The following is a 25581-nucleotide window of genomic DNA, read 5'->3' on the forward strand; positions in this document are numbered from 1 at the left end:
GGATGAATTTCTTTAAAGTTAAATTAAAACCCCCATCAAATATTTAGTTGGCTCAGCACAAGGCTATATTATTGGCCTGTGAGGGCAGATTTTAGCCAAGATTCAGAGCTAAGGACAGAAGGAGTTGGCAAGTCATTCACGGGTAAAGTTGTGGGGCACAGAGGACCACGCTGGGTCAGGAGACCAAGCAGACATTGTTCATCTTTGATCTCTTGCCACAGGCATTCACTGACCCTCTAGCCCTGTGGGGTCAGAGAGATGCCCTTTTAAATCCCAGATCTCCTATTCACCTGCTGAGCACACTGTGTGAAACCTGAGTTTCAGTCTCCTCGTCTCTAAAATGGATCAAATAATGTCTACTTCTTGTCACCAGCGGGAAGGTTTCCTCCCAGGACCTGTATGAACAGCTCAGGTGTTAAATCCCCACTTTCCCTGCAGCCAGGGGGCTCTTTTGAAAAGCTAAAGCAGAACAAGTCATCTCCTCTACATCACTGTCTATTATGGTTTGGATTTGAGGTGTCCCCCAAAAGCTCATTATTACAACGCAAGAAGGTTTAGAGGAAAAATGAGTGGGTTATGAAAGTCTTAACATAATCTTAATCCGCCTGATGGGGATTAACTAAGTGGTAACTGAAGGCGGGTAGGGTGAGGCTGGAGGAGGTAGATCACTGGGGATATGCCTTTGGGGTTTACACTTTGTGTCTGGTGAGTAGATTCTCTCTCTCTCTCCTTCCTGATCATCATGTGAGCTGCTTCCTTCCGCCACACTCTTCTGCCATGATGTTCTGCCTCACCTGGAAGGAATGGAGCCAGCTGTCTATGGACTGAGACCTGTGAAACCATGAGCCCCCAAATAAACTTTCCTCCTTTACAGTTGTTCTTGTCAGGTCTTTTAGTCACAGCAGTGTAAAAGCTGACTAAAACGCTGTCTTCGTCTCTTTCATGCCATGATGCCTCTGGCCATCCAATGACATCTGGGTGAAGCCTCTTCATTTAAAATGTTTTTAAATGATTACAGAGAAATATGGTTATCAAAATATTTTATAGTCTTTGTGATAGGGTGACCTGTGCATTTTTATGTCACAAGAACTTTTAGAGGTGGTTTTTATAGCAACACTATAATGCTATCAGTGACAAAGTCAAAGATATGGCTGATGCTGCGAAGGTTTATAGCTAACGACCATCATTTGAAAGAAATAATATGTTTGTTTGAATTTAGAAAAAATAGAGATGTCAATTTTTCCCTTCTAAATTTATGGACTTTCTTACTGCTATCCTCAGATCTTTGCGGGGGTAGGCTGTGGACCCAGGAAAACAATCCATAGATACTTTTATCAATACCTAGTTTATTGGTGATAAAATTCTAACTCTTCACCTTGGACTTGCATCACCTGATCCAGCAGCATCCTGTGGCTAGGCTAGCTGGCCACACTGACTTTTGTCCTGCCTAAATCCACTTTGACCTGAGGATATTTGCATCTACTCTTTCCTCTCCAAAAATGCTCTGCCCTAGTTGCAGCCCCACTCTGCCTCCCATCTGTTTTATCCACCAGATCTCTCCTGAATCTACAGCAATGCCTGGCACATGGTAGGCATTAAATAAATATTTGTTGAACTGGAAAAATCAAATGAATGAATGGATAAATCCAAAAAAGAGAAGCTCAGTTAATGTGATTCTCTCACCTTGGTTCTCAACTCAGGGAACAACTTTAGTGTTTTGAGTAGGGGCACACACAGGAGGGCCAGCTCAGCTACTTATCAGCCATGTGGCCACAGTAAAATTACTTCACTTCTCTGTCCCTTGGTTTCCTCATCTAGAAAATGGGGGTAAGTGATACTATAGATGTCATAAACATGTTGTAAAGGTTAAGTGAATGGGTACATGAACAGCACTTTGGACAGTGCCTGGAACACAAGAAACACTAGACAAGTGTCATCTAGTACAGTTTGATTGCAACTTTGAAAAAGTTGTTGTTGTAGAAAATTCAATGTAGGTTTTGAAGAGATTGCAAAAAAGTCACATGGTTGGACAATCAATATGTATTATATATGTCACACAGAGTTGATGTAGTTGGGATGTGAAACAGAACCAAGAGTGGGCTTGGCATTTTCCACACCTGCTGTGAAGCCCCAGGAGGCTCATGCTGGGCTAGCTTCCTTACCACACTACCACCAGGCCACTGTTGTCACACCTGATCTTCTGAAGGTGACCACCAACTTACACATCACATAAAGAAAGGAAACAGAATCCTGTCTGAGGTTTCGGGGTGATATGCACATTTGTAATCCAAATGCCCCCTTTACTGATGCAAACTTCAGCCTGCCTGGCAATGGGGTCACCAACAGGCCAGGTGCTCAGACGCACTGAATTTCAACCCTGAGTCCACCCTCTTCTACTGGTCTCCCCTCTCCGCCGGCCACCAAAAATGCCGGCTATATTCTGGAAGCAGCATGGGACAGAACACTGAGCAAGCTCACTGGCCCATGTGGAGTTCAAACTTGCAGCCCTGTCTTCATGCAGGGGCTTGCACTGAGCTGGCCTGGCCAGCCCACCACCTGTCAAAGGTGATGGTTTCTGGGCCTGTTAAGGACCTGCATAAAGCAAGCTCAGGCAGCCGTTTGGGGCTGCTGCAGGAATCTGGTGGTACCACCAGCTCACCATGCTATCTTTCATTTTCCTTCTCACTTGTCAGCCCTGTAATTAGAAATGGTGTGATTCACAGGCCTGTTATCAGGACTGTTTATGTCGGGTGAAATAAAGTAGCACCAATTGCTGGGAGCATTGCTAACAGTCATAGAGAACCTCCAGAAGCCTCCCCGGGGCCCCCTCTTTTCTCTCAGCCAACAAGAAGCCCCCTCCAACTTCTTCCCCACTCCAGCTCTGCCCCAGAGACCAGCCCCTGAGCTGCCCGGCCACACCAGGAGGCGAGCAATGATCTGACCAATTAGAGCACCGAGTGGGTAGCATCTAGCCCGTTCCTCATTTCTTATTCATACGTGTGCAAGCTCAAACACTGCGAAGGGCAGCGGGGCATTTTCCCAGGGATCCCTGCAGTCTTGTGAGAAAGAGAGCAAGAGACACTGTGGGAAACCTTTGGCCACCCTTTCTGGAAGCTAAGGTCTGCTTGGTCTACTTCAGAGAGATGCTTTGCCTGTTGACATGGCTCATGTGCCCGTCAGTAACAACATCTCCAGAGTTATTTTCCCCAGATTGTACTTGAGCCCCATAACCATCTCTAAGGTCAGCAATGGCTTATTTAGAGCAGAGCGGAATGAGGCCTGGCAAAGCTACGTGATGTTGAATTTGGGATAATGGCCACCTTTGGAAGGAGGGAGGGCAGAGTGGGGTGGGACAAGGGCATCTTCAGGTGCTGGACAGTGGTTACAAGGCGTGTCCCCTTGTCATAGTTCCTCAAGCTGACTTATGTTTGTGCACTTTTCTGTGTGTGTATTTCAATATAAAAATAGTTTTTAAAATGCAAGGTGATTTCCCAAGTAGAAGAGAGAATAGCCACTATCAGGCCTGACTTCAAACGCCTGCTGGCTCTCTGGGGTAGAAAGCCCGGAAGGTTCTACCGGGGCAGCAGCGGTGGCAGTTATCTCTCACAAACAAGAAAGTTTAGTGCAGGCCCAGCGCGTCTCCTGGGTATTGTGCTTTCACACCTGGTGTGGCTTCTAATGCAAGAAGGAGTAAGAGGAACATCCAGACATTTTAACTGGGTTTGCATTTGCATTCAGATGGAGAACACTCCAGATTTCTCTTCTGGGCCAAACTGCTGAGCAGGCTGTGAAACTCCCTGAAGAGCCAACTCTGTCTGCTGGGAACACCAGGCAAAGCCCCAGGGAGGGGAGGGAGCCACAGTCACCCTCCAGACCCCAAGGGGCCTTAGGACTCAGGGGAGAAGGGGCCCAGTTCATCTCAGATTCAATGGAGATGGATGCTCATAGTGTTTTGTGTGGACAACCTCTTAGTATCAGACAGTAGACAAAGAGCCTTCAGGGGCCCTGGGTCTAAGCTGTCCCTGGCTAGCTGTGTGATCTTGAGCAAATTACTGAGCCCTGAACTTGTTTTCTCATGAGTAAAGTATAAATGGTACCAGTTTCTAGTTCCTGGGTTGTTGTGAGGATCACATGTGCTGATGCACAGGGCCTCGCACAGACTAAGTGCTTAATAAGTGTTTGCTGTGATTATTTCCATGCTGGTTTTGATCCTGGCACTCTGTTTCCATCCTCTGTTCATCCCTTGAGTGCCAGAGACCTGGACTCTGCTTCAGGCAGCACTGTCCTGCCTGGCTAGGTTCTCTAAGGCTAAACCCCGCCCTGGGTTGCTCCTTCTGACCCCCACTTTACTGTCAGCCACACGGACAGCTGTTGGCACACCTGCAGCACTCACTGATCACCTACCCTCTGTTTTGATCTCCAGCCTGTGTATCATGGAGTGCCACCCCCTGGCAGCCAGCCAGGCCTCTGGTCTACTATCCTGCTGCCGTCCAGGACACAGCAGGGCTGCTCAGGGTGCCTCCTGGATTGGGCAAGGATCTGCCCGGCACGAATCAACAGCATCTTTCTGAGCAGTCCAAATCCACTGACCCAGCTACATGCTGCCATCTCAAAGGATCTGAGCCTTCCCTTTGTTGCCTAAATAGCAAATATAGACACAGCTGGGACAGGAGATTGTCCTAAACCAAGGGAGCCTATCTGAGGACTACAGAAGATAAGGGATAATTCCACAGTTCTGAGAAGGATGGGCCACAGCAGGGTTTTGGGATGGCTGCTGCGATGGCTCTTGCATTCATGGATGGTGGGATGTCAGGTGCCCCCAACAAGCTACAGGACAGCATGGAAAACAGTCTGTGAATTAGCCTCCCAGAGTATAGAGTGATTCTGGCCAGGAATCCCAAGCCAGCTAGGTCAAGCCACGGCAACAGGCAAGCTGAACACCACCAGACCTTCTGGTGAAGGACGGAGGACAGAGGGCAGTGGCACACTTGGGATTCTGTGAAGCAGGACTATTACTCACAGAAAGGTGAGGGATGAGCGGGGTCTGCCTGCTGGGGCAGGACAGGGATCCTAGGTACCTCGAGTAGGTAAACACAGCCTGTGTTCAGGGCAGCACCGCACAAGAACCAGAACACACTGTGGACCCATCTGAATTCAGATTCTGTCACTTCTCAGCCTTGTGACCTAGGATAAATTGCTTCATCTTGTGCTTTGCTTTTCTGATTTTTTTAAATTGAGCACAATAATACTTTAGGGGTGTGTTTAAAGATTGAATGAGATGATATTTGTAAAGCCGTGATTGGCACTATATCCAACACATAGCATCGTGCCTGTTGCGATCTATAGAGCAATTTTCAGCCAAGGGATAGGCAAAAAGTCACACTGGGAGGCATAAGGGGTTGAGCATAGCACATGGCAGTAATGGGTGGATTCAAGAGCAGATGGGTCCTGACACCGGTTCCATGATGTGTGGGCTTCTGTTTCCCCTGACCACCAACACCATACCCAAGAAAATAAAGGCAGCAAGTTTTATGGAGTTGGTTTATTCAACAGACAGTGGAATGTAAATGTGTTTGTGGAAGGGGTAGTTGATTAGGCCAACTACAGCCTAACGTGCGAAGAGGGGAGTCACTGTGACTCTGGGAACAAAACAGGAGACTGTCCCTCGCACCCCCACGGGGAGAGGAAGGAGGACATGGTTACCCACATGCTTCTTTCTCAAGCTCCTGTGGCTCTGGGAAGTGGGGTGGGGGTTGAGCATGCCGTGGGTGAGCTGGAGGCCCAGCTGCAAGGAGCTGAAAGAGGCAGAGCCAGGAGGGGGAGGCGGGACAGCAGGAGGAATGCACAGGCACCATGGATTCCGTGGGAGGGCGGGCTCAGCAAAACAAGCTTTGCCTTCAGCCCCAACCTGCTGGAGGCATCGGCAGAGTGGGATCGCTGCTGTACTTTCTCTGCTACTTGTCAAAGGCATTGTCTGGAAACCAACAGATGGTTCTCAGCACTGGGAGGGCTGTCTAGGCTCTAAGTTCCTGGGGGTCTGGGGCTATCATGGCTAGTTCTCTCCCACATGTCTTCACAGTACCCACACACCCACTCTTCCAAACATATATCCATCCACCCATCCATTCATCCATCTGTATATTCACCCACCCATTCACCTATCCATCTTTCCATTCATACATTTATCTATATATTTGAACATTCATATAGTCATCCACTCATCCATCTGTCAATCCATTCATCTATCCAGCCCATAATTTTAAGTGCTATTGTATGCTGGCACCTTTTCCAGATGCTACAAGTATAGGGATGAACAAGATGGGTATAATTCCTGATCTCAAAGAATTTACATTCTAGTGAGAGGAGACAGACAATGTACAAATAGTCCTGTAACGAGCAAGATGATTTTATGTGGTAATAATTTCTTGGAAGACAATAAAATAGGGTAATGCAGCAGAATGCGATGGGCAGAGGGAATGGATTCTGTAGCGTGGTAGAGAAAAACCATTTCTTGGGGAAGGTAACATTGGGTTTTGACCTAGATAATGAGATGGAAATAACAGACTGGTGCTGTGGGGAATCAAGCATGTGTTAGAAGGAAGAGTGAATATAAAGGCTATGTGCTCAATTAACCATGGAACAAACAAGGCCAGTAGTGAGGGAGTTTCAGGAGTGAGTGGCAAGTGATGGGAGATGCAGGGCCTGGTGGAATGGCTCCTGATGACTGATTCCAGACTGAAGGGATACAGGTGAAGTTATGGCATGACCTGGGGGAAATGGTTGTGCTTACTTAACGGGTGAGAAAATGGTAGCCCATGAAGATTCAGATAGTAATTTAACATTCAGGGACAGACCCTGACTTCAAGTCACTTCCCTCTAGGCCCAAGACAAATAGTGGACTTGCCACCTCAGTCCCCAACTCAATACCTAACAGTAGGTGGCCCAGACACTAGCACCCCCTGGAAGGGATTTTTGCTCCCCTACCTGCAGAGGGCAAGAAGGATGGCGACAGGAACAGCACAGGCAGGTTGCCACCATGGCATATAACCTTGGAAAGCTGCTGTGCTTCCCTATGGCAGGATCAAGACTGGGTGACAGAAAGCCAGTACTTTCTGTCGGAGAGTCTGGATGTGGCATGGCAAGAAAAAATTGATGCAGGACCTGGGAGAGGGAAGGCCCTGCACCTGGGTGAGCACGTCACATGGAAGCAGGCACGTGTGTGCATGTGTCTGGGGACCACTGGTGGAGCTAAGCTCCAGGCCAGGAGAGGAGATGCCAGCAAAGTCTCAGGAGCCAAGGACAGGAGACAGGTAACAGTCGCTAAGAGTTCACAAAGTGCCTTCTCTTTCTCACAACAACCTAATACTATCATTTCCATTTTGGGGATGAGGACACAGGAGGTCAGACAAGTTAGATGACTTGTCCAAGTCAACACTGCTCATTACTCACAAAGAGAGGATGGATCCGTATAGGGTGGACAGCAAGGAGGGAAGGCGGGGTGAGGATGGGGTGAGCACAGTCCTCCCATTTCACCAACACCTGAGCGGACAACTTCCGGGTGCAGCTGGGGCCCAGCTCTGCCCTCTCACCCACTTACTGACTTACTGTACCCATGTCATCTACTCCTCATCTCTTTCATCTAAAGCTACTCTTTTCCCCGTGTACCTTGGGTGACTTCCTTACCCATCTGGAATCCAAAACAGAGACCAGCAGTGAGTCTGGGGTCTTCCCCCTCCCTCCCTTGCCTGCTCTCTCTTCAGTCAATATCCAAGCCCCATCCATCCACCTCGGAAATGCCTGTTTAACCCATTACAGCTCTTACTGGCACCATCATCATTCAAGCTCCTGTGAGTTATTCAATAGCCCCTGAACTGGTCTCTTTGCTTCCAGTTCTTTCCCATTCTGTCCATCTACTAAATTGCACTGGGCACCAGGGGTTCTCAAACTCCAGCCACATGTGGACCAGTTGTTCTCAAACTTGACCATGAATCAGAATCACCTGGAGGGCTTGTTAATAGCAAACTGCTGGGCCACACCCCAAGTTTCTCATTCTCTAGGCCTGGATGGGACCCCAGATTTGGGGTTTCTGACAAATCTTATGTGATGCTCACGCTGCTAGTTCAAAGTCCACTTTGAGAACACAGTCAAATCACACCACCCCCCTGCTTTCAATACTCCATGACTCCTTCCACTGTCTTCAGAATGTGTTCCAACTCCTCACCATGGTCTACCATAATCTTCACAAGCTGGGCTGGACTTGCCTCTCAGCATCACCTTAAACTACTGACATCCCTCCAACCTATGAAACGGCCACATTCCTTAAGCCTGTCCTGTACCATAGTTTCTTTTGCCTGCAATTCTTTCTGTCCTATTGCTTGTCAAATTCCTACTTGTCCATCAAGGTCCAACTTGACTTGAAGACATCACTGTGGGTTAGAATAACCATGGACTTTGATGTTAAGTGAGCTTGGTTTTTTTAAATTCCAGACCAATCACTTGTTAGCTGTGTGATGTGAGTTAGCCTTTCTGGTAAGCCAAAATTAACTTCAGCGTCATCATTATAAAAAGCAAATAATAATATTTATCTTATAAGGTTGTTGCATGGAGAGGAAATAGTGCATAATAAGTGCCTAATAGGTAGTGTGTGTTCAATAAGCAGTTTTCATTAGCTTTCTTCTTCTCTAAAGCCTTGCCTGGCTCCCTCCAGAATAACCTCCTTTCTTCTCTGTCCTCCTATAGATTGTTGTACATGATTTCATTTTGCATATTTCTCATGCTATAGTCTCATATTATTTTTATACCCTGAGCTTCATTCCCAGTAGAACTGGGGCTATTGTATGAATAATAAACACTGACTCTCCCAGCAGACTTTTGGGCACATGGGTTGGCAAGTTGAACATATCTTTGCAGAAAGAAAATTTCCCACAGGTGGATAGAACCCCACACCAGAACACAGGCTTGGTGAGCAGAGGGGTGGCAGGGTTTCAGTCCACCTTCACCCCTTGGAAAACATACAATTTATACTTGGAGGTCCTGTATACACAGAGTGTGGCCTCTTGAAAAGGAGGAACTGTGTCTAATTTCACTGAAACCACAACCAATGTTGAATCAGTGCATTTAGGGGCAGGAAATATTGGCCAGGGACAGGAAATATATCAACAGGACCAATAGAGTCCTAGCCCCAGGCTCAGAAACAGAATACTTAACTTTGGGGAGTGCAAGAACCAGGTTTAGCACCTTTGGAAACTCGAGCTTTGAGAGTAACCCTAAAACTAGATGGTGGATGAGAGAGTCTTCTGGAGAACAAGGCAGAGGCTAAGTCCCTGCTTGTTGAACCAGAGGTCTTGAAAGTACACAAGACCTCAGACTAAAGCCTGGTGCAAGGCAGAGGCTGCAGGTGACATCCTCACCTCTGCTGTAGAGTGGGAACTGGGACCAGCGTATTCTTAGAGGGCACTAAGATGTCACTGTCTATAGTTTTGATTCCTGCTCCTCACCCCAATCAATTCCCTACTACCTGTCTCTTCTGTCTCTTCAGCTTAACAGTGAGCCTGTCTCTTAGTAGGCTCTCAGGTGCCTCCATGAATACATTCTCATTTCCACTGCAGACCTCTGCCTCCCTTAACAGCTGGTACTCAGTGGGGAAGGTGGAAATCATTCCCAAGAAGTAAACCTTCTGTCAGATTTCCCAGGCTGCTTCCAGATACCCCCGGCATTTGGGGGAGTTCCCAGTCTGAAGCTGATAAGAGACTTTTGAACCTAACTGAACTCCAAGCCCCTCCAGGTCCCTCAGATCAACACCTCTGGTGCAAAACACCTAACACAGAGATCTAAACATGAGTGGCAGAACTCTGAGGTCCTTCTCTGAGTCTGGCTGGTCTTGCAGACATGGCCTCAGGTTCTGTGAAGTCAGGGAGGGACCAGGTTTTGGCCTGCTGTGTGAGAGATGGGCAGTTGAGCTCACAGGAGATGTTACAGTGACATTCCTTAACCCTGCCCAGCTTGGGGCTCCCCTGAGATGTACTCACACCTATACACATATCTTTTCTATCCCTGTACTTTTCCTACCTTCATGCTACTTAATCTATAAGCTTCCAAAGACAGAATCAGATCTGATTGTCCTTTGGCACCAGCACCCCTAATACAGCCATCAACGCATATTAAGGTACTAAGTCACTGTCTGCTGATTGAGCAATCAGTAGAATCCTGGTTTTCTAAACCCTGGGCTGACAGAGTTGACATACACAAGCCGAAGGCAGCTCCCCCTAGGGGTATACAGGAGTATACAAGGCCCCTTGACCTGTGTGACTCAAGAACTTCTTATTCACACCCAGCTCTTCCAGGCCCTGTGTTACATGCCCAAGAGGCATAAGACATGGGCTGTCCCTCAGGGAGTTGCCAGTCTTCCTTCCACTGAAAATCCACCCTGGGTCCTCACTCAGAAGTCCTTTTTGCCTCCTACTTTTCTGTGTCAGTTTCCTATACTCGGGTAGAGTACAGTGCTTATCCCATATGAACCTGTGTTAAAGGGATTTCTGCTGGTGTCTGTCTGTGGAGATTCTAGCTAAAAACCTCCCCAAGGAAAAGGACCTGGCTTCATGTCCAAGGATGTCCAGGCATTCGCCACTCCAGGCTCTGCTTCCTTGTCTATAAAAAGGAGGTGGTAATACTAACACTGACTTTCCAGATAAAGGGGTTGAGGACATAATTGTCATCCAAGAGTTCCTCCCGAACTGGTCACTCAGAGCTACCTCCTTTATTGTCATTTTCCTGGACTTAGCATATCTGCCACCCCCTGCTCCTCTGTCTCCTTATATCAAGCCTATGAACAGAACAGGCAGATTCTGCCCAAATCATTCTCTGTTGCAGTCTCCATTCCTCATGTGTCCCTTTGTGCAGGAAGAAGAAAACCAGATTGGGGTCTGAATCGATCATATGCTATGTGCCTAAACTTGGGTTAATTACAGAACTTCAAGGCCTCCACATTCTCGCCTATGGAGTGGGGCAACAATCCCTGCCTTGTGGCCATGTAAAAATAAAATTGGATTATTTGCTGGGCATGGTGGCAGATGCCTGTAATCCTAGCCGCTCAAGAGGCTGAGGCAGGAAGATTGTGAGTTCAAAGCCAGCCTTAGCAAATGCAAGGCGCCAAGCACTGAGTGAGACCCTGTCTCTAAATAAAATACAAAATAGGGCTGGGGATGTGGCTCAGTGGCCAAGTGCCAATTAGTTCAATCCCCAGTACCATAAATAAGTAAATGATTAAATGGATTAGCAAGCAGAGAGCTCCTACATGGTGTCTGACCTTGTGAGGAGTCATCAGCACCCTGCCCCTTCTACTCCCATCCTTCCTTGTGGCTCAGCTTTGAGCTGGGAAAAGATGCCACCAGAGTTTGGAGCAGAGAGGACCCTTTCTGACCCTTGACACCACCAAGGGAAGCCAGAGGAAGGAGAAAGCCTAGAAGCCCTGGAGGGCTTTCAGCCCTCTCCTAAAAGCAGGTGACAACCAGGTTGTCACCAGCATTGGCCTGGCTCACACCAAGGGCAGGCCGTGGCTTGGGGTTCCCACTATAATTATATGGGGAATGTGCCCATTCCTGAAGAGGGAGGGAGTCTGGAGAGCCCTGGGCAGGGGTGGCACCCCTCTCTTCAGAAAGGAGAAGGGCTGTCAATAAACTGCTTTTATTGGCTTTTTGTCAGTGGGTGAAACGACTTGAGTGACTTAAAAGAACCCTGATAGACACACAATGACACTGTGTTGTGAGGGAGGGGGAGTGAAGGCAGTTGGGACCCAAGATACAGTCCAGCTCTCTGGCCCTTTGATTTCCAAGTGCAATTGTCAGTGGACAATGAGCCAGACTAAATGGATTCCCTCCCTTCCCAGGTCTCAGCAGGTTGCAGGCAGGGGTCACATGTGGTGCACATCCCTCAGGAAGCGGTTCTAGAAAGGACTTTTGTGAAAGCCAAACAGCCCATTTCTCTACCCCTGAGAGGCAGGGTGACCTTAACCCATGCTTATAAGTCTAAAGAAAGAGAAGCTCCCCTCAGCTCCAGTCCCTGGGCCTGGATGCTGAAATCCCTCTGCTGTCCCTGCAGTTCCCCAGGCAGCCTTGCTGTCATGGCTCTCCCCATCCTCTTGGGATCACCAGCAGCTGTCTAATGAGTAAATCTGCAGCTGATCCTCCCACCTCCAATCTGTGCCCCCATCCCCTGCTAGAGGAACCTTCTGAAACCAAAGCAAATTATGCTTCTCCCCTCTTTGAATAAAGCACACAAACCACCAGCTCTCCAACAGCCTCCACTAGCCCTCTGGACACAAACATCCACATACATGAATCCTATCATGGCTGGCCCCTGACTTCAGCCCTATTCCCTTCTGCCCCTCCTCATGCTTGATTTCTGTTTTCCAGAACCAACAGTGCTACACAGTGTATATCCCAGCATCCACCACATCATCTTTTCCTACCAAGATGATTCTTTAGATCCTTGATACAGCAGTCCTCTCTTATCTGCGGGGGATGCATTCCAAGACACCCACTGGATGCCTGAAACAGTGCAAAGTGCCGAACCCTGTAATTTAATGTCCTGCTCGTCTTAACTAAGTAGTTCTCATACACTGTGACTGTAACGTTTGCAGTTTGATGTGCAACAGTAAAATGAGCTTGAATTTCTTTTTCCAAAATTTGATGGATAGAGGATTTGTTCTTACTGTAGATCTTAGCAATCTCAGCATGCATTTTTTTTCTTTATTAAGTTGAGAACTTTTACATTTTCACTTAAAGGAAGTGTTTTCTGGATTCTCTTGGGCATATTAGAATTGCCAGCCCATCACTGCTTTTGTATTTGGGGGCCATTACTAGGTAAAGTGAGGGTTATAAGAACACAGGCTGTGTTCTGGGGTCCTTGACAGTCAATATGATAATTTAGTTACCGGGTTACTAACAGGTGGGTAGCATATACAGTATGGATGTGCTGGACCAAGGAATGATTCACATCTCAGGTGGGAAGGAGTAGGATTGTGCAAGATTTTATTATGCTACCCATAATAGCACACAATTTAACACTTACAAATTGTTGACTTTTGGAATTTCCCATTTAATATTTTCAGACTACACTTTACTTTGGGTAACTGAAACCACAGACAATGGAACTGCAAATTTGTCATTTCCTTGGTGAGCCCTTCCCTAGTCCTATACCATACTTTGTTCTTCTACTGGACCTATCCCTGCCACTTATGAGTCACATGATTCTGAACAGATTTCTTAAGTGCTCTGTGACTTAGTTTCCTCCTCTGCAACCTTTGGTTGTTGTATTTGGTTGATATAGTGCTTGGCTCATAGGACACAATTAATAAGTGTCAACCATTTTTATTATCATCATCATTATAACCATTATTAATATAGTATGTGTCACACTGTACAGTGATTCTTGGTTTACCTGTCTGCTTCTTTGAGTAGCTCCTGTACATTTTATGGGCAATTCCTCACATTTAAATAGTGCTTGTCAGCAAGTAGGCACTTTGATGGATGAATGAATGAATGAATCATCATAATTGAAGTCCAACTCTTCTTGATTTGAGTAAGTGCAGAAACCAAGCCTCCACAAGGAAGGTAAAGTGAAGTCCTCCCTGAGGGTGGCTGTCATACACGGAAAGAGTTGAACACTCAGTTTTGGCCCCTGAATGAGTTTCTTTACTTTAAAGAATGCTGAATAGAATTCTATGACCTATTTGCAGTTAAAATAGTCTCTGGCTTCAAGGTGAAAAGTGATCCCAGGGGACTAGTTGAAATTTTTTCCATTCAGCAAAATGTCTCTGGACAACCTTCCCAGTGGATTGAGGCCATGGACAGCCACCCCACCAGGTCCTAGCAAATTCCCTTTCCAGAAGGGGAAGTGGAATAAGGCATTTCAGCTTCATTTACACTTAATTCGTCAAAATGTCATTGGTAAGAGCTATTTGATGTCCAAGGCTTATGAGCCTTGAATGTAAGCCTTCCAAAGCCCTTTTCTCTTTAAACCAAAATGTGCCCTTCTGCCAACATGGAGTCAAATGCCAACGGGGTACTTTGTTCTGAATCGTGAAGCTAGATGGGGGCTCCATCTCCTGAATGTGCTTTCCTTTCTCCCAAACAGGACCCCGAGGACATGAAAAGCAGCTGACTGGGGAAAAATAAATACAAGCCTGAGACTTTTCAAACAGCCACCCTCTCCTCTCTCCTGCTCAGACTCAGTCCTGAGTACAAGAGGCTGACCACAGGCCAGTTTATGTGAACCCACTTGTTTTAGCTCCAACCATGCTCCCTTTAAATGGGATTTGCATCAAAACACAGGCTTTGAGGATTTCCATACATATGCAGGAAAGGTGTTTGAATGCTCTTCACAGCTAAGGCACCAAGGGTCCAAGCCCACTGTCTTAGGGAAGCAGGTGACAATAGAGTGAGTCTCCCACCAGCGATAACTCTGTGCCACTATCCTTTACTTCTACCACTCAGACACGCAGGCAGCTGCTATAGTCTTCAGGCTCTCCAAAGACCCAGATTCTGCAGTCAGCCCGAGCCCCTTGTTCAGGGGGTCCTCCTTGACATCCAGCCTCCATGTCGGTTGTTGTAGTTTCAGCTTCATTTGTCCTCGCTCTTCATCCAGGCCGAAATAATGGGCAGCCAAGCACACACATGCCCTACTGTGTGCTGCATGTGCTGCATGAGTGAGGCCTGGAGAAGCCACCCCTGCCTGCAGGACAACCCCCAAAGCCCTGGCACAGAGGTGTTCAGAGTCCTGGACCCCTAGGAAGAAATCTCAGGTTTGTCCCAATGTGATGCAAACAGTGATTTTCACTCTCAGCTGTTGGTAGATGATTTGTTTTATTCTCTGCATCAGAACATACAGAAGAGGAACACCCAGAGACATATGGTGTACCTAAAAGGGCCTAATAATCATTACTTCTGGGCCAAACCAGCTTTTTCTTATCTGTGGGTTTGCTCAGCCATGAGGATTCCAGCAGCCCTCCAGGACGATGGTTCAGTACTGAGTGCATTCTAGTGATCCACAAAGGGCAGCCCCCAGCCTCCTGAAGGCAGGCTCAGCCAGCTCTGAAACTCACTGTCTCCTTGGTGGGGGCTGTGCCATCTCAGTGCTCCATCAGCATGGCTGGCCTAGCCACTGGTCTGCCCTTGCTGACCCTCCATGTTGACTTGCCTCACTCCTCGCACCATGTGCCTCCAGCCTCCAGTCCTGAGGCTTCCTCAGGCTGTTGATGTGAGAATATGCAGGTCTTCTCCTAACCCTGGCTTGCACCAGCTCCCCAGCTGAAGGCAAGGCTGTGTGCAGGTGGGGGTGGAGCTCATGATTTCCTGGATCAGCTCATGGATCTGCCTTGCACTTCAAGACTGTCATTGCTGCCTCTGGATCTAACTTCTTTGAAGACACCAGAAAGTCCTGGTGCATAGCCCAGCAGAGTAGGAGAGGTGATCTCCTATGATATGAACTTGGGCCAAAGAGAGGTGCATGTGTGTCCCTCCCTGCTATGGACTGGGTGAGGCCCCTGCAGATTGAATAGTCAGCTATGCTTGGTATAAAACTATGTACGACCAGCTTGTTAACACGCTCCCTTACGTATGTGCTGTCCTCTTGCCCGTCAATCTCCCCTTCCCCTCACTTCTGCTTCTTTGGAATTTCACTCCTTGTCTTAGAGGATAAGCTTTGGACTTGGCCCCTGATTTTCAGGGACCTTGGTCTAAGACAACTAATCTTTCCTATATGCCAAATATTCTCTGTGTGTGTGTGTGTGTGTGTGTGTGCGCCCGCGCGCGCGCACTTTCAGTCTTTACAAAAACTTCTTTGCAGGTGAATGCTGGGGCAGGTGGCACGGGGGAAAGTATAGAATAGCTTGCCCAAGACATACAGCTAGTTAGCAGGTAATTGAAACATTCGCTCAGGTCTAACATCAAGATGATGCTCTTTCAGATCATAAGGATTGAAGTCAGACCAGGGCTTAAGTGCTGCCTCTGAATTTATTGGCTGGGTGAACTATGCCAGGTTATTTAACCTCTTCTGTTTCTATTTCCTTGTGTATATAAGGGTCAGGTTTAGATGCAATGAGTTCTAAGGTCGCATCCAGTGTGAACATTCAGTAGCCCCGGAGATCTCCTGAGGGACTCTCTGTTGCTACTCTCTGCTGGAATTTTCTAGTCTAGCTTGAGGAGTGGGTCTTAGAGGATGGATAAAGCCTAGAATTACTGTGATTATAGAAGAGCATCCTGCAAAACACACCAAAGCCTCAAACCTGGGGAAGGTGGGGTCATAGCATGGCTCACTCCTGAGCAGGGCCAACCCCAGTGGCATCAGGCTTCTGCCCAAGTAGCTCCTACCAATTCTTCAGAAGGGATCATCTCTCAAGGTCAGCCTTGCCCCTGCCTCTCTAGACTGAACCCCTCCTTCTAGATGCTCCCACAGAACACCTTGCAACATTGCTTCCCTTGCAGTTTTATTACAGGATGAAATTATCTAAAAATGTGATCATTCATCAGCATCTGTCTTGCTTCCTAGTCTGAAAGGTCCACGAGGGCAATGTCCATATTTATTTTGTTCCCATTGTATTTCTAATGTCTACAACAGTGAAAGATCTTCAGTAAATAGCTGTTGAATTAATGGGTTAATTGGTTAATTAATATCATGTCACCAAATCTTGATGAGATCAAAGTACCTTGATGAGAACAAGCCAAGTGTTTTTGCTCTAAAGATGAGCCAGAGTGAATTTTAAGATCCCTGACTGATTGCCCAAGTTGCTCAGTATGTAGCTGCATGTCCTTGAGTCCCCAGCTCCTTTCCCTGTCCTGCCAGTCCACGTCACAGCTCATTAGGGGGCTAATAAGGAGATGGCTGTGCACTGACTCCACCATCCCTGAAGTCACCCTACCAGGCACCAGGCAGCCCAACGAGGCTGAAGAAATGGCTCAAGGTGACCAAGTACACTGTGGGAGGGTAAGGAAAAGGCATTTCAGCCTCTTGTGGATTAACTGCTGGGCTGAGACTTTGCAGTGGAATCCCAACAAGAAGAATGTTCCAGGAGGGGGCCTGGGTCTACAGAGAAAAGCAGCAAATCTTTTTCTGCAGAAGCATGTGCATCATCAGCAGGGTGGGTTGGAGTCTCAAAGACTGCAGGGGTCCCTGCTGAAGCCTCTACCCCTCCTATGACCCCCACATGAGATTCCCTGAAGGGTACCTATCCTTCTGGGGCCTTCTGTTGGTTCGTCAGCCTTCCATTTGCCAGCCTCTCTGAGGTTCCTGTCTGAACTAGTTCCCTTGGGACTCCAGTCCCTCTGGAAAGTTCATAATTCCCAATTCCCTGAACGAGGCTTGCTGTCGAGTGTCATTGCAGGAGCTGTCTCTACTGCCAGGCCAACTCCCAAGCATCCTCCCTGCTCAGCTCTGAGGCGCCCCTTCCACAGCTGCCATCTATGTTGAATGTCTCACATGACATTGTCAATGATGCTTCCTTAACAATCAAACTTCATATTAACACACCCTTAAAGACTGGGATTTTAAAAGTTTATTTTATGTTCCAAGTTTGGTACTTGCAAAGGATTAAAGTTATATTGCAATCTTAGGTCACTTAACAATGGGGATATGTTCAGAGAAATGAGTTGTTAGGCAATTTCATGGCGCACACAGCACAGAGTACACCTACAAAAAGACAGCGACGGTGTCACTAGGCAACATAATCTTATGGAACCACTACCATATCCACAGCCCATGGTTAACCGAAACATTATCATGCAGAACATGATTGTAATTCAGTAAATAAAGGGATCTGGGTTTAAATCCCAGCTCTGGCAAATATTAACTGTGTGGTTCTGGACAAGCCGTTAAGCTCACTGAGCTTCCGATGGCTCCTTCCTAAGGCGGGGATAATAAATGTAAAGAGGACTGGAGACACTGTGGAGAGTGCCTTGCATGTCAGCATGCTCTGGGCTGCGGCAGCGGCTCCTTCTCCCCTCGCAAGCACAGAGAGGAAAAGGGACTGGTCCAAGGTCACACTAATAACCTGGGTCTGTGTTCTCTTCACTGGGTCCTCATCATCTGTCCTTATCATAAAAACTCAGTTGTAAAAATGTGGACAGTGAATTAGCCATGATTTAATTATTTTTTACAGTTGTTAATAGTGTGTACAAAGAAAACAAGAGATTTCCCTATGGAAGAACTTTCTCTACCCTTGCTCTAACCTATCAGAAGATTGACATCCTGGGAAGCTCACTTGCATTTTAAACAAGTCTCCACATTCACCCTGAAAATCTATAGCATATCCAAATGCACCTTGGTCTGTGGTCTATAAAAGGACATTTGTGTTAATGGAAAATAATATGAGAAGTAATAAAATAACCGTTACTGTGACCAGCAGCTCTATCCATCCCTTTTCCACCTTATTTAACCATGTCTGCCTTGACAGTATCTCTTAAGTATCAGAGTCAGCTGATGGGCGTGTGCCCTCCCCAGGGCCTGCCCAAGCTCTGCCAGCAGGTGTCAATGAGCAACAAAGTCATCACAACAAACAGAAAGTACCAGAATTACCTCAAAATAGAACCCAGACTCCAAAGTTCAGGTTGGTATGTCAAAGCCTCCATGACTTATTACAGGGCTGGCCTGGGAGAGCCATGGGGCAGGATCACCACCGTCTATTTATTGCAGCACAGCACAAGTGGCTGGCTCCAGGCCAGCTCAGTAAAGAGTGTGGAACAAACCCATCAATAAGTGAAAAAGGCACTCATGACTGACTAAGGAAATGGAGGGTTCAAAAGCACACGTACAGCACAACTTGACGGCCTCCCACCTCCCTCCCACCCTTGGCAGGCGCAGACCCCTGCCCTTTCCTTACCCTAGCAATCAGTTCCCCCACCATTCCGGTCCAGGTGCCGTTGGCCTCGGGAACGCCATACACGCCGTCACCCACCAGGCGGATCTTGTAGTTGAAGCGCAGGATCTCCGCCAGCTCCTTGAGCATGTCCACGCAGAAGCCCTCGTAGCGGTCATTGCCTTCCATCTCCTGGTGGTTCCCCTTCAGCATTAAATATGGGTTTTCCTGCAGCAAAACTGGGCAGCTGTCATTCTCATCTTAGCCTGGCATCCCAGCCATATGTGATGGGACAGCAGGAGGCGGGAGGGCAAAGAAGGTTGGCAAAGAGGTGGGTAGAAGGAGGGAAGTGGCTTGGGTAATGGCTGACCCCAGGAATGGCTCCCCTATCCTGACCCACTCCCCAAAGTGCTCTTTCAATCTGCTTCTCTTACCAGGAACACACACTGGCTCCCACTGCACAGAAGGTCAAGTTGAAGTTCCACATGGTAAAAGGTCATTATCTGGCTCTACTCTCCTCCATTCTCTCACTCTCTCTCTCTCTCTCTCTCTCTCTCTCTCTCACACACACACACACACACACACACACACACACACACTCTGAAGAGCAATAAGAGGTGCAGGATGCTTATTGCACAGCCTCCCAGGTAAGAGCAGGCACATAAACAACTGCAATCCCAGGCAGAGCGCACTGAGAATTGGGGTGGGCCTCTCTAATGAAATGTGCAGAGAAGGTTTCACAGAGGAGATGTCTCCAGAGAATGGAAGAATCTCGGCAGATGGGAATGAGAAGCATTATGGACAGAAGAGAGGCACCATCGGGACGCAATTGCAGGTGAGAAGGAGTGTGGTCCACTCAGATGGATCCTCCAGTTTAACTGCAGCATGGGTTATGGAAGGGCATGTGGGAGGAAAAATTTGGATGACTTAGAGTCAGCATGGGCCTTGAGGCCAGGATGAGGGGACTGTACATCACATTAGGCCTGGTGGGGAAGCATCTTGGGTTTTAAACACAAAGCTGGAAGTAAAGAACACCAAGCCATACACGAGGGGGCAACTAATCCTAGAACCCTAGGCCCTCTTCTGATGGGGGACATTGAGTCCTGAGCTGCTCATGGCTTGGGCTGGACGGGAGAGAGCTGGAAGGGTGTAAGAGACAGAGGGAAGACAGGATTGATGACTGGCTGGGTGCCATAGGTGGCTTGGAAGGGAAAGGGACTAGGAACATGTTGAATTTGAGGCAGTAGCAGGCTATCCAGGAGGAAATGATTGATGGGGTATGTAACATATGGGATGAAGATAAGACAGTGATAAGGACCTGAAGGCCTCTGAGCAGAAGTAAAGGCTGGAGCAGTAAAATGCGTGACACCATTGTGGGGGAGAACTGAGACAGGACAGAGAGGAGCCGGGATCTCATCCCTGGGAAGAACCTGATCTTTGAGAGTGGAAAAGCAAAGAGCAGCCATAGAACCAACTCAACAGCAACCAGAGGCTGGAAACCAGGGAACAGGGGGAAAGTCTGAGGAAGGAGAATGCAGAGAAGAAACAGGACTGAGAGGGGTGGCTGGATCACAAGTCTGCTGGGAGGCCGAAGCAGAGCAGGCACCGGGACACTGCAAGGATCAGGAGTGAAGGAACAGGCATTTTTGAGAAAGTGGGAGATGGAGGGAGCTGGGCCTCCCCTCCAAGCTGCTATGGTTCTCCTCTGCAAATAGCAGGGTGGGGGGTCCCCAAGGGTGCCCCTAAATCTGACTCCACAATTCCTCAATTGGAGGGTGACTGAAGATTAGCAGTGTCTAGGTGATGGGGTGGTTTTAGGGTGGAAGAGACCTGTGCAGGCAGGCAGACGGAAATGCTGCAAAAGGAGAGCTTAGAGAAGGAAGGAAGATGAGTGGTGGGAGGAGCAGGGACCCAGGAACCAGGAGATGGAGACAAGGCCCTGGGGAGTGTGAGGCTAGGAAGAGGCCTGGGGCACGGTGCAGGGTGTGGGTGTGGACGTGAGGAGAGGCGAGCCCGCGCCCACCCCAGAGCTGTGCTGAAGGTGGAAGCAGGTGGGATGGATGGCTTGGTGTGTGGGAAGGTTCCACAGAATGCTCGATGGGGATATGATAAGGAGAGAGAAGCAGGAGAGCACGGGAGCCCCGGGGCCCAGCTGAGGAGAGGAGGCTGAATGCAGACTGAGCAGGGAGCAGGGGTCACAAAGGCCATCAGGCTTGGGGACCGGTATTCTGGCCAGATGGCTGAACACTATGGTAGAGATGTTTCTAGAAGGTAAGAGGGGGAAGTGCTGAAATTCTGACATGGAATTCCTGGGGTGGACTTCTACCCTGGGGGCAGCTGGAGAGCCAGAGAGACCAGAGGTTATGGGGGAGGGCAGTTTAGTTCTGGGCATGAGCTCAGAGTTGAAAGTGACATGATTTTGACCTATGACCAAGTCCACTGTCATGGCAGTGTGACGGGCCACCTCCCTGTCTTCCACACTTGCCAATCCTAGCTCAAGGGCTTCTCATGCCGCAACTCCTCTCCCTCCCCATCTTCCACCTAACCTAGCTCCTCCTTGTCCCTGTCCTGTCTCCTCCACCAACCCCTGTGCTCACACCAGGGCTCCCATGAGTCCCCCAAAGTCCTCCTCTCTGCACCCAACAGTGAGGCTGTGAGGAGCCCAAATGCAGAGCAAGTCAGCCTGGAACTGACCCTTCCCCTTCTCTCGTCCCCTGGTTCCAGTGTCAAGAGCTTGGTGATTATGAGACAGAGAGAGAGAAGGGCCAAAATGGTCTGACAGACACAGCTTGGCGGAGGGCTTCCACCCTAGGACCAGGGTATCTTTAATTATCCTGAGAAGCGTCATAGAATCTCCTCCCCAAATACTCTCTACTCTCAAGTCAATTTAAATTTCACCGACATAAGCAAAACAAGTATACAGAACTGGATTCTGGAGGGAGGAGATGTGTTGAATGGTCAAAATATCAGAAAGGCTGGGGCTCCCTGAAGTGTGGAAAATGTGGGGGGCTATACACTGGTCTATCCAGAAAGGGGGTTGGGGAGACCCCAAGGCAACAATGCAGCGAAATGTTTGACACAGGGCCTGACACAGAGAATGTCTTCAGGGAACAGGAGCCGCAGCTAATTCTGTGTGTTTGCTGGTATTAACCAATAAATCATTCACACGTCCCAAGCGCACCCTGACAGGAGCGAGAGACAACATGGATATGTGCGGAGTTTTAAGGGATAAATCATTCAGGATTACCTTTTGCTAGGGAAAACCCACAAACGGTCACCTAGGGACTGAATTAGGATCATCATCATTCCTGGTAGGAGTTACTGATTTGGATCAGCAGCCTCAGACACACATGCACCAAAAAAAAAAAAAAAAAAAAGAGCCAGTGCTAATTTTGGCTTGAGTGTTCCTTACCATGTCATTAAATGCCACCTCATGTGAAAGTGTCCCACCAGCACCTTCACTCCTTGTGAACTTACGTGTGGGCAGTGAGCATGCATGTGCACACGGGTACACACACACACACACACACATACACACACACACGCAGATCAGAGTGACTTTCTCAGCCTGGAAACTAGACCCTGGAGTCTCAGCACAGCCCAGATCTCCAAGTGCAGTCAAATTCCCAAACTTGAGAGGCAGGAAGCACGTCCCGAAAGTTCCCCCTCTCCCTCCCTCCCAAACTCTTCTTGATTCTTAAAGAATTCCTTAAAATTACTCCCTGAAATTCTGCAGGAAGAAATCCTTCACTCCAGTTCTGATTATTGAGCTCTGATGTGGGCCAGGCAACCGGATCTTTAAGGAGCTCTCATTCTAGAAGGGGAGGTAAACATTCAAATGACATCCCCTAAGAGAGGATGTGCCACTCAGAGGGAGGAGTGTACACAAAACTAGAGAAGGAGAGGGCAGGAGTCAGACAGGGGAAGAAAGACTCCATGGAACAGGCAACATCTGAGCAGAACTGTGAGGGTGTGCGGGCCTCTCCAGATGGAGACAGGAATGCAGGGAAGGGCATTCCAGGCAGAGGGAACAGCATGTGCAAAGGAAGGGAGAGGCAAGATACAGTGAGGAAATGGAGGGTAATCCCTCACCACTAGACCCCAAGGAGCATGGAGAGGAAGCAAGTAAGGAGGGCTAGTCCTGAATACGAAGGGTATACATCTTAAGTTGGGGGGCAAAGTAAGCAAATTACAGGACAATTCTGATTTGGGTTGGGGGAATTGACAAGCAAGTGAGGATGGAGCCATTGAGGAGGCCAGGCATTTTTGGTAAGGGATAGTCAACCTGTATTAGTTTGTTTTTTGTTTTTTGTTTTGTTTGTTTTATAATCAGGGATTGAATCCAGGGGTGCTTAACCACTGAGCCACGTCCCCTGTCCTTTTTTATTTTTTATTTTGAGACAGGGTCTTGCTAAGTTGCATAGGGCTTTGCTAAGTTGCTAAGGCTGGCTTTTGAACTTTTGAACTTGCAATCCTCCTGCCTCAACCTCCCGAGCCACTGGGATGATAGTTATGTGCCACTGTGCCCAGCCTGTAATGGCTTTTTATTATCTGTCTCACATTCCCCACCGAAATGGAAGTTCATTATCGACAGCGGGTTTTGTGTTTCATTCATTGCTGTACTCTGAGTACCGGGAATAGTACCAAGCAAATCATAGTGCCCAACAAATACTCACAGGATGAATGAATGAAACTATTCAGCAACCCATCTCCTGCCAGATGAAATAAAAACTGAGGGCCTGACATTCAAGTTCCTCAGCACTATGGACTCAACCCACATTTCTGGCTGATGCTCCTGCCTTTCCCTACTGAAGCCCACATTCGGGAGAAAGCTGGTATTTTTCTATATATTTTCTAAACACCTAACAATGCTCTCCCTCTTCACTTTCCCCTTCCTAAGTGCTCCCTTTCAGTCTCCATCTGTAATTAAAGGTTCCTTCTCAGGCAGTGCTGCAGGTCGGGCCCTCTCCCCCACACTCCACAGTTCTGGATTGCACCTCTTTCCGGCTTCTATGCCATTCCATTCACAGTAGATCAATAATTCCAGCCAAGCATTCCCTGGACCCCAGAGTTTGTGAAGTCACCATGGGGGTCCCTGAGCTCTCTTTATTATCTTAAAAAGCCTAAAAGAAACAAACCCGTTGCAGACCTTGCACATTTAAGAGGGATGAGACAAGAGGAGTAGGCTTTCCCATACATTGTCCCTGCTTTGGGCTGCATTATCAGTGTGACTACACTGGTTATCTCCTGCTGATAAGATGCTGTGCCAAGCAGGGGAAATACACTTTTGATTAGTTAATAGGGGGAAGGGAGGGGGAACAGAGTAATTATTGCTTAATACATGCAGCTGGTTTAATTGAAAAATCTTTTAAAACATGAGGTCTTCTGTGGGGGAAGACAAATAATACCTTCGCCGTGTATGCACTTGACTTATCCCATCTGCTAAATTATAACCTCTGAGGAAGGAGATGGAGTCTTACCTATCTTTGGTCTCAATGACTGAGCACAGTGCCTGGTACATGGCAGGAGACTAGAGTCAGGGGTTGGAATTGGTAATTACTGAATAGAACTGAATCAAATAGAAAAGCAGATGGTCCCTTGCCCGATAAGAACCCTCTTTTTACCGTCTGGAAATGAAAAAAAGAGGCCTGATAAACCCACAGACGTTCAGGTGTCCATTTGGGGGGTGCAGTATGGGAAAGCCTCATTTTGTATACTCTAGGTGCCAAGCAAGGTGGGCTTCTGGGAAAAAGCAGCAGCCACCCCAGTGGACTGGATCCAGCTTCCCCCAGGGTATCCTCTCCATGTGGCCCTGCATAGCTGCCCCAGCCTTTAGGGTGCCCCTGAAAGAGGCACCCACAAACTGTGGAGTCTCTCCACCCTATCCCTCTTCCCCAGCTGCTTGGGAACTCATCAAATATCATTTCCATATGAAACAGCAACTTGAGTGTAATTACACTGTCATAAATTGGCCTCGGTGCTGTGATTAGCGCTCCCATCTTCTGTTCCCCGGGAAGCCTGGGAGCTCTCTGCACTGGCTCAGGAGAGGTACCCCGGGGAGCTGCAGCTGGGTGGCTCGGGAGATCCCGCTTACCAGGATGGTGGTGACAACCAGGGTGGTGTTGAAGAGACTGTCCGAGCTGTTGGAGGCGTAGAGGCGGCTGTCCATGCTGAGGCCCTCCGCCACGTGCCACTGGCCAATCTGAGGAGACCAATGAGAGAGAACTGGGAAGACATGCAGGAAGGAGAGGCCTGGCAGGCTGGGGCCCCAGGCTTGGAGGAGCCAAGAGGACAGTCCCTGGTGTCTTCTTGGGCTGTGTATAAGCCATGAGGGGGGGGGGGTTATGGAGCATGGAGCAGGGGGCTGGATCAGGACAGGGTTGAGGGAAGGGGGCACTGACAGGGTAAGCAAAGAAAGGACGGTGAAGGCTTGGGAGAGCCTGAGGGGGTAAAGGGAAAAACAAATTAGGAATGAAACACAGTTCAGGAAATTCTGTGTCCAGGAGGGAATGGCAAAATATTTTCAGGCAAGAATAATCACAGGTACTCTTGTGCTTTGGCCTGAATTCAATAATTGTGTTTATCAAAATAAGAATTAAAATGGCATACTGGAGGAAACAGGCAGATACAAGGTCTTTAATAAATGCGTGCTGAATGGTTAAATATATAGATGAGTAAATAAACTGGAAGAGGGCAGACCCTGTTTGATCCACTTGTTTACTGTCAAAATTTAG

General features: G+C 48.1%; 1 protein-coding gene across 2 annotated transcripts in view; it reads right to left on the reverse strand.

Moving 5' to 3' along the window:
* Window positions 1–25581, reverse strand: part of Grik4 (glutamate ionotropic receptor kainate type subunit 4) — a 408987-nt gene that overhangs the window by 46369 nt on the left and 337037 nt on the right. For both annotated transcript variants that reach the window (XM_046438798.2, XM_058577098.1), the window contains 2 exons: window positions 24942–25049; window positions 18872–19075 (listed from right to left, as the gene is read on the reverse strand). In XM_046438798.2, coding sequence (XP_046294754.2) covers window positions 18872–19075; window positions 24942–25049 — 312 coding nt within the window. The remainder of the gene's footprint in view (window positions 1–18871; window positions 19076–24941; window positions 25050–25581) is intronic.

Source organism: Marmota monax, unplaced genomic scaffold (assembly GCF_021218885.2).
Source record: "Marmota monax isolate L192 unplaced genomic scaffold, Marmota_monax_Labrador192_F-V1.1 WCK01_AAM20220418_F8-fsc00081, whole genome shotgun sequence".
Lineage (NCBI taxonomy): Eukaryota > Metazoa > Chordata > Mammalia > Rodentia > Sciuridae > Marmota > Marmota monax.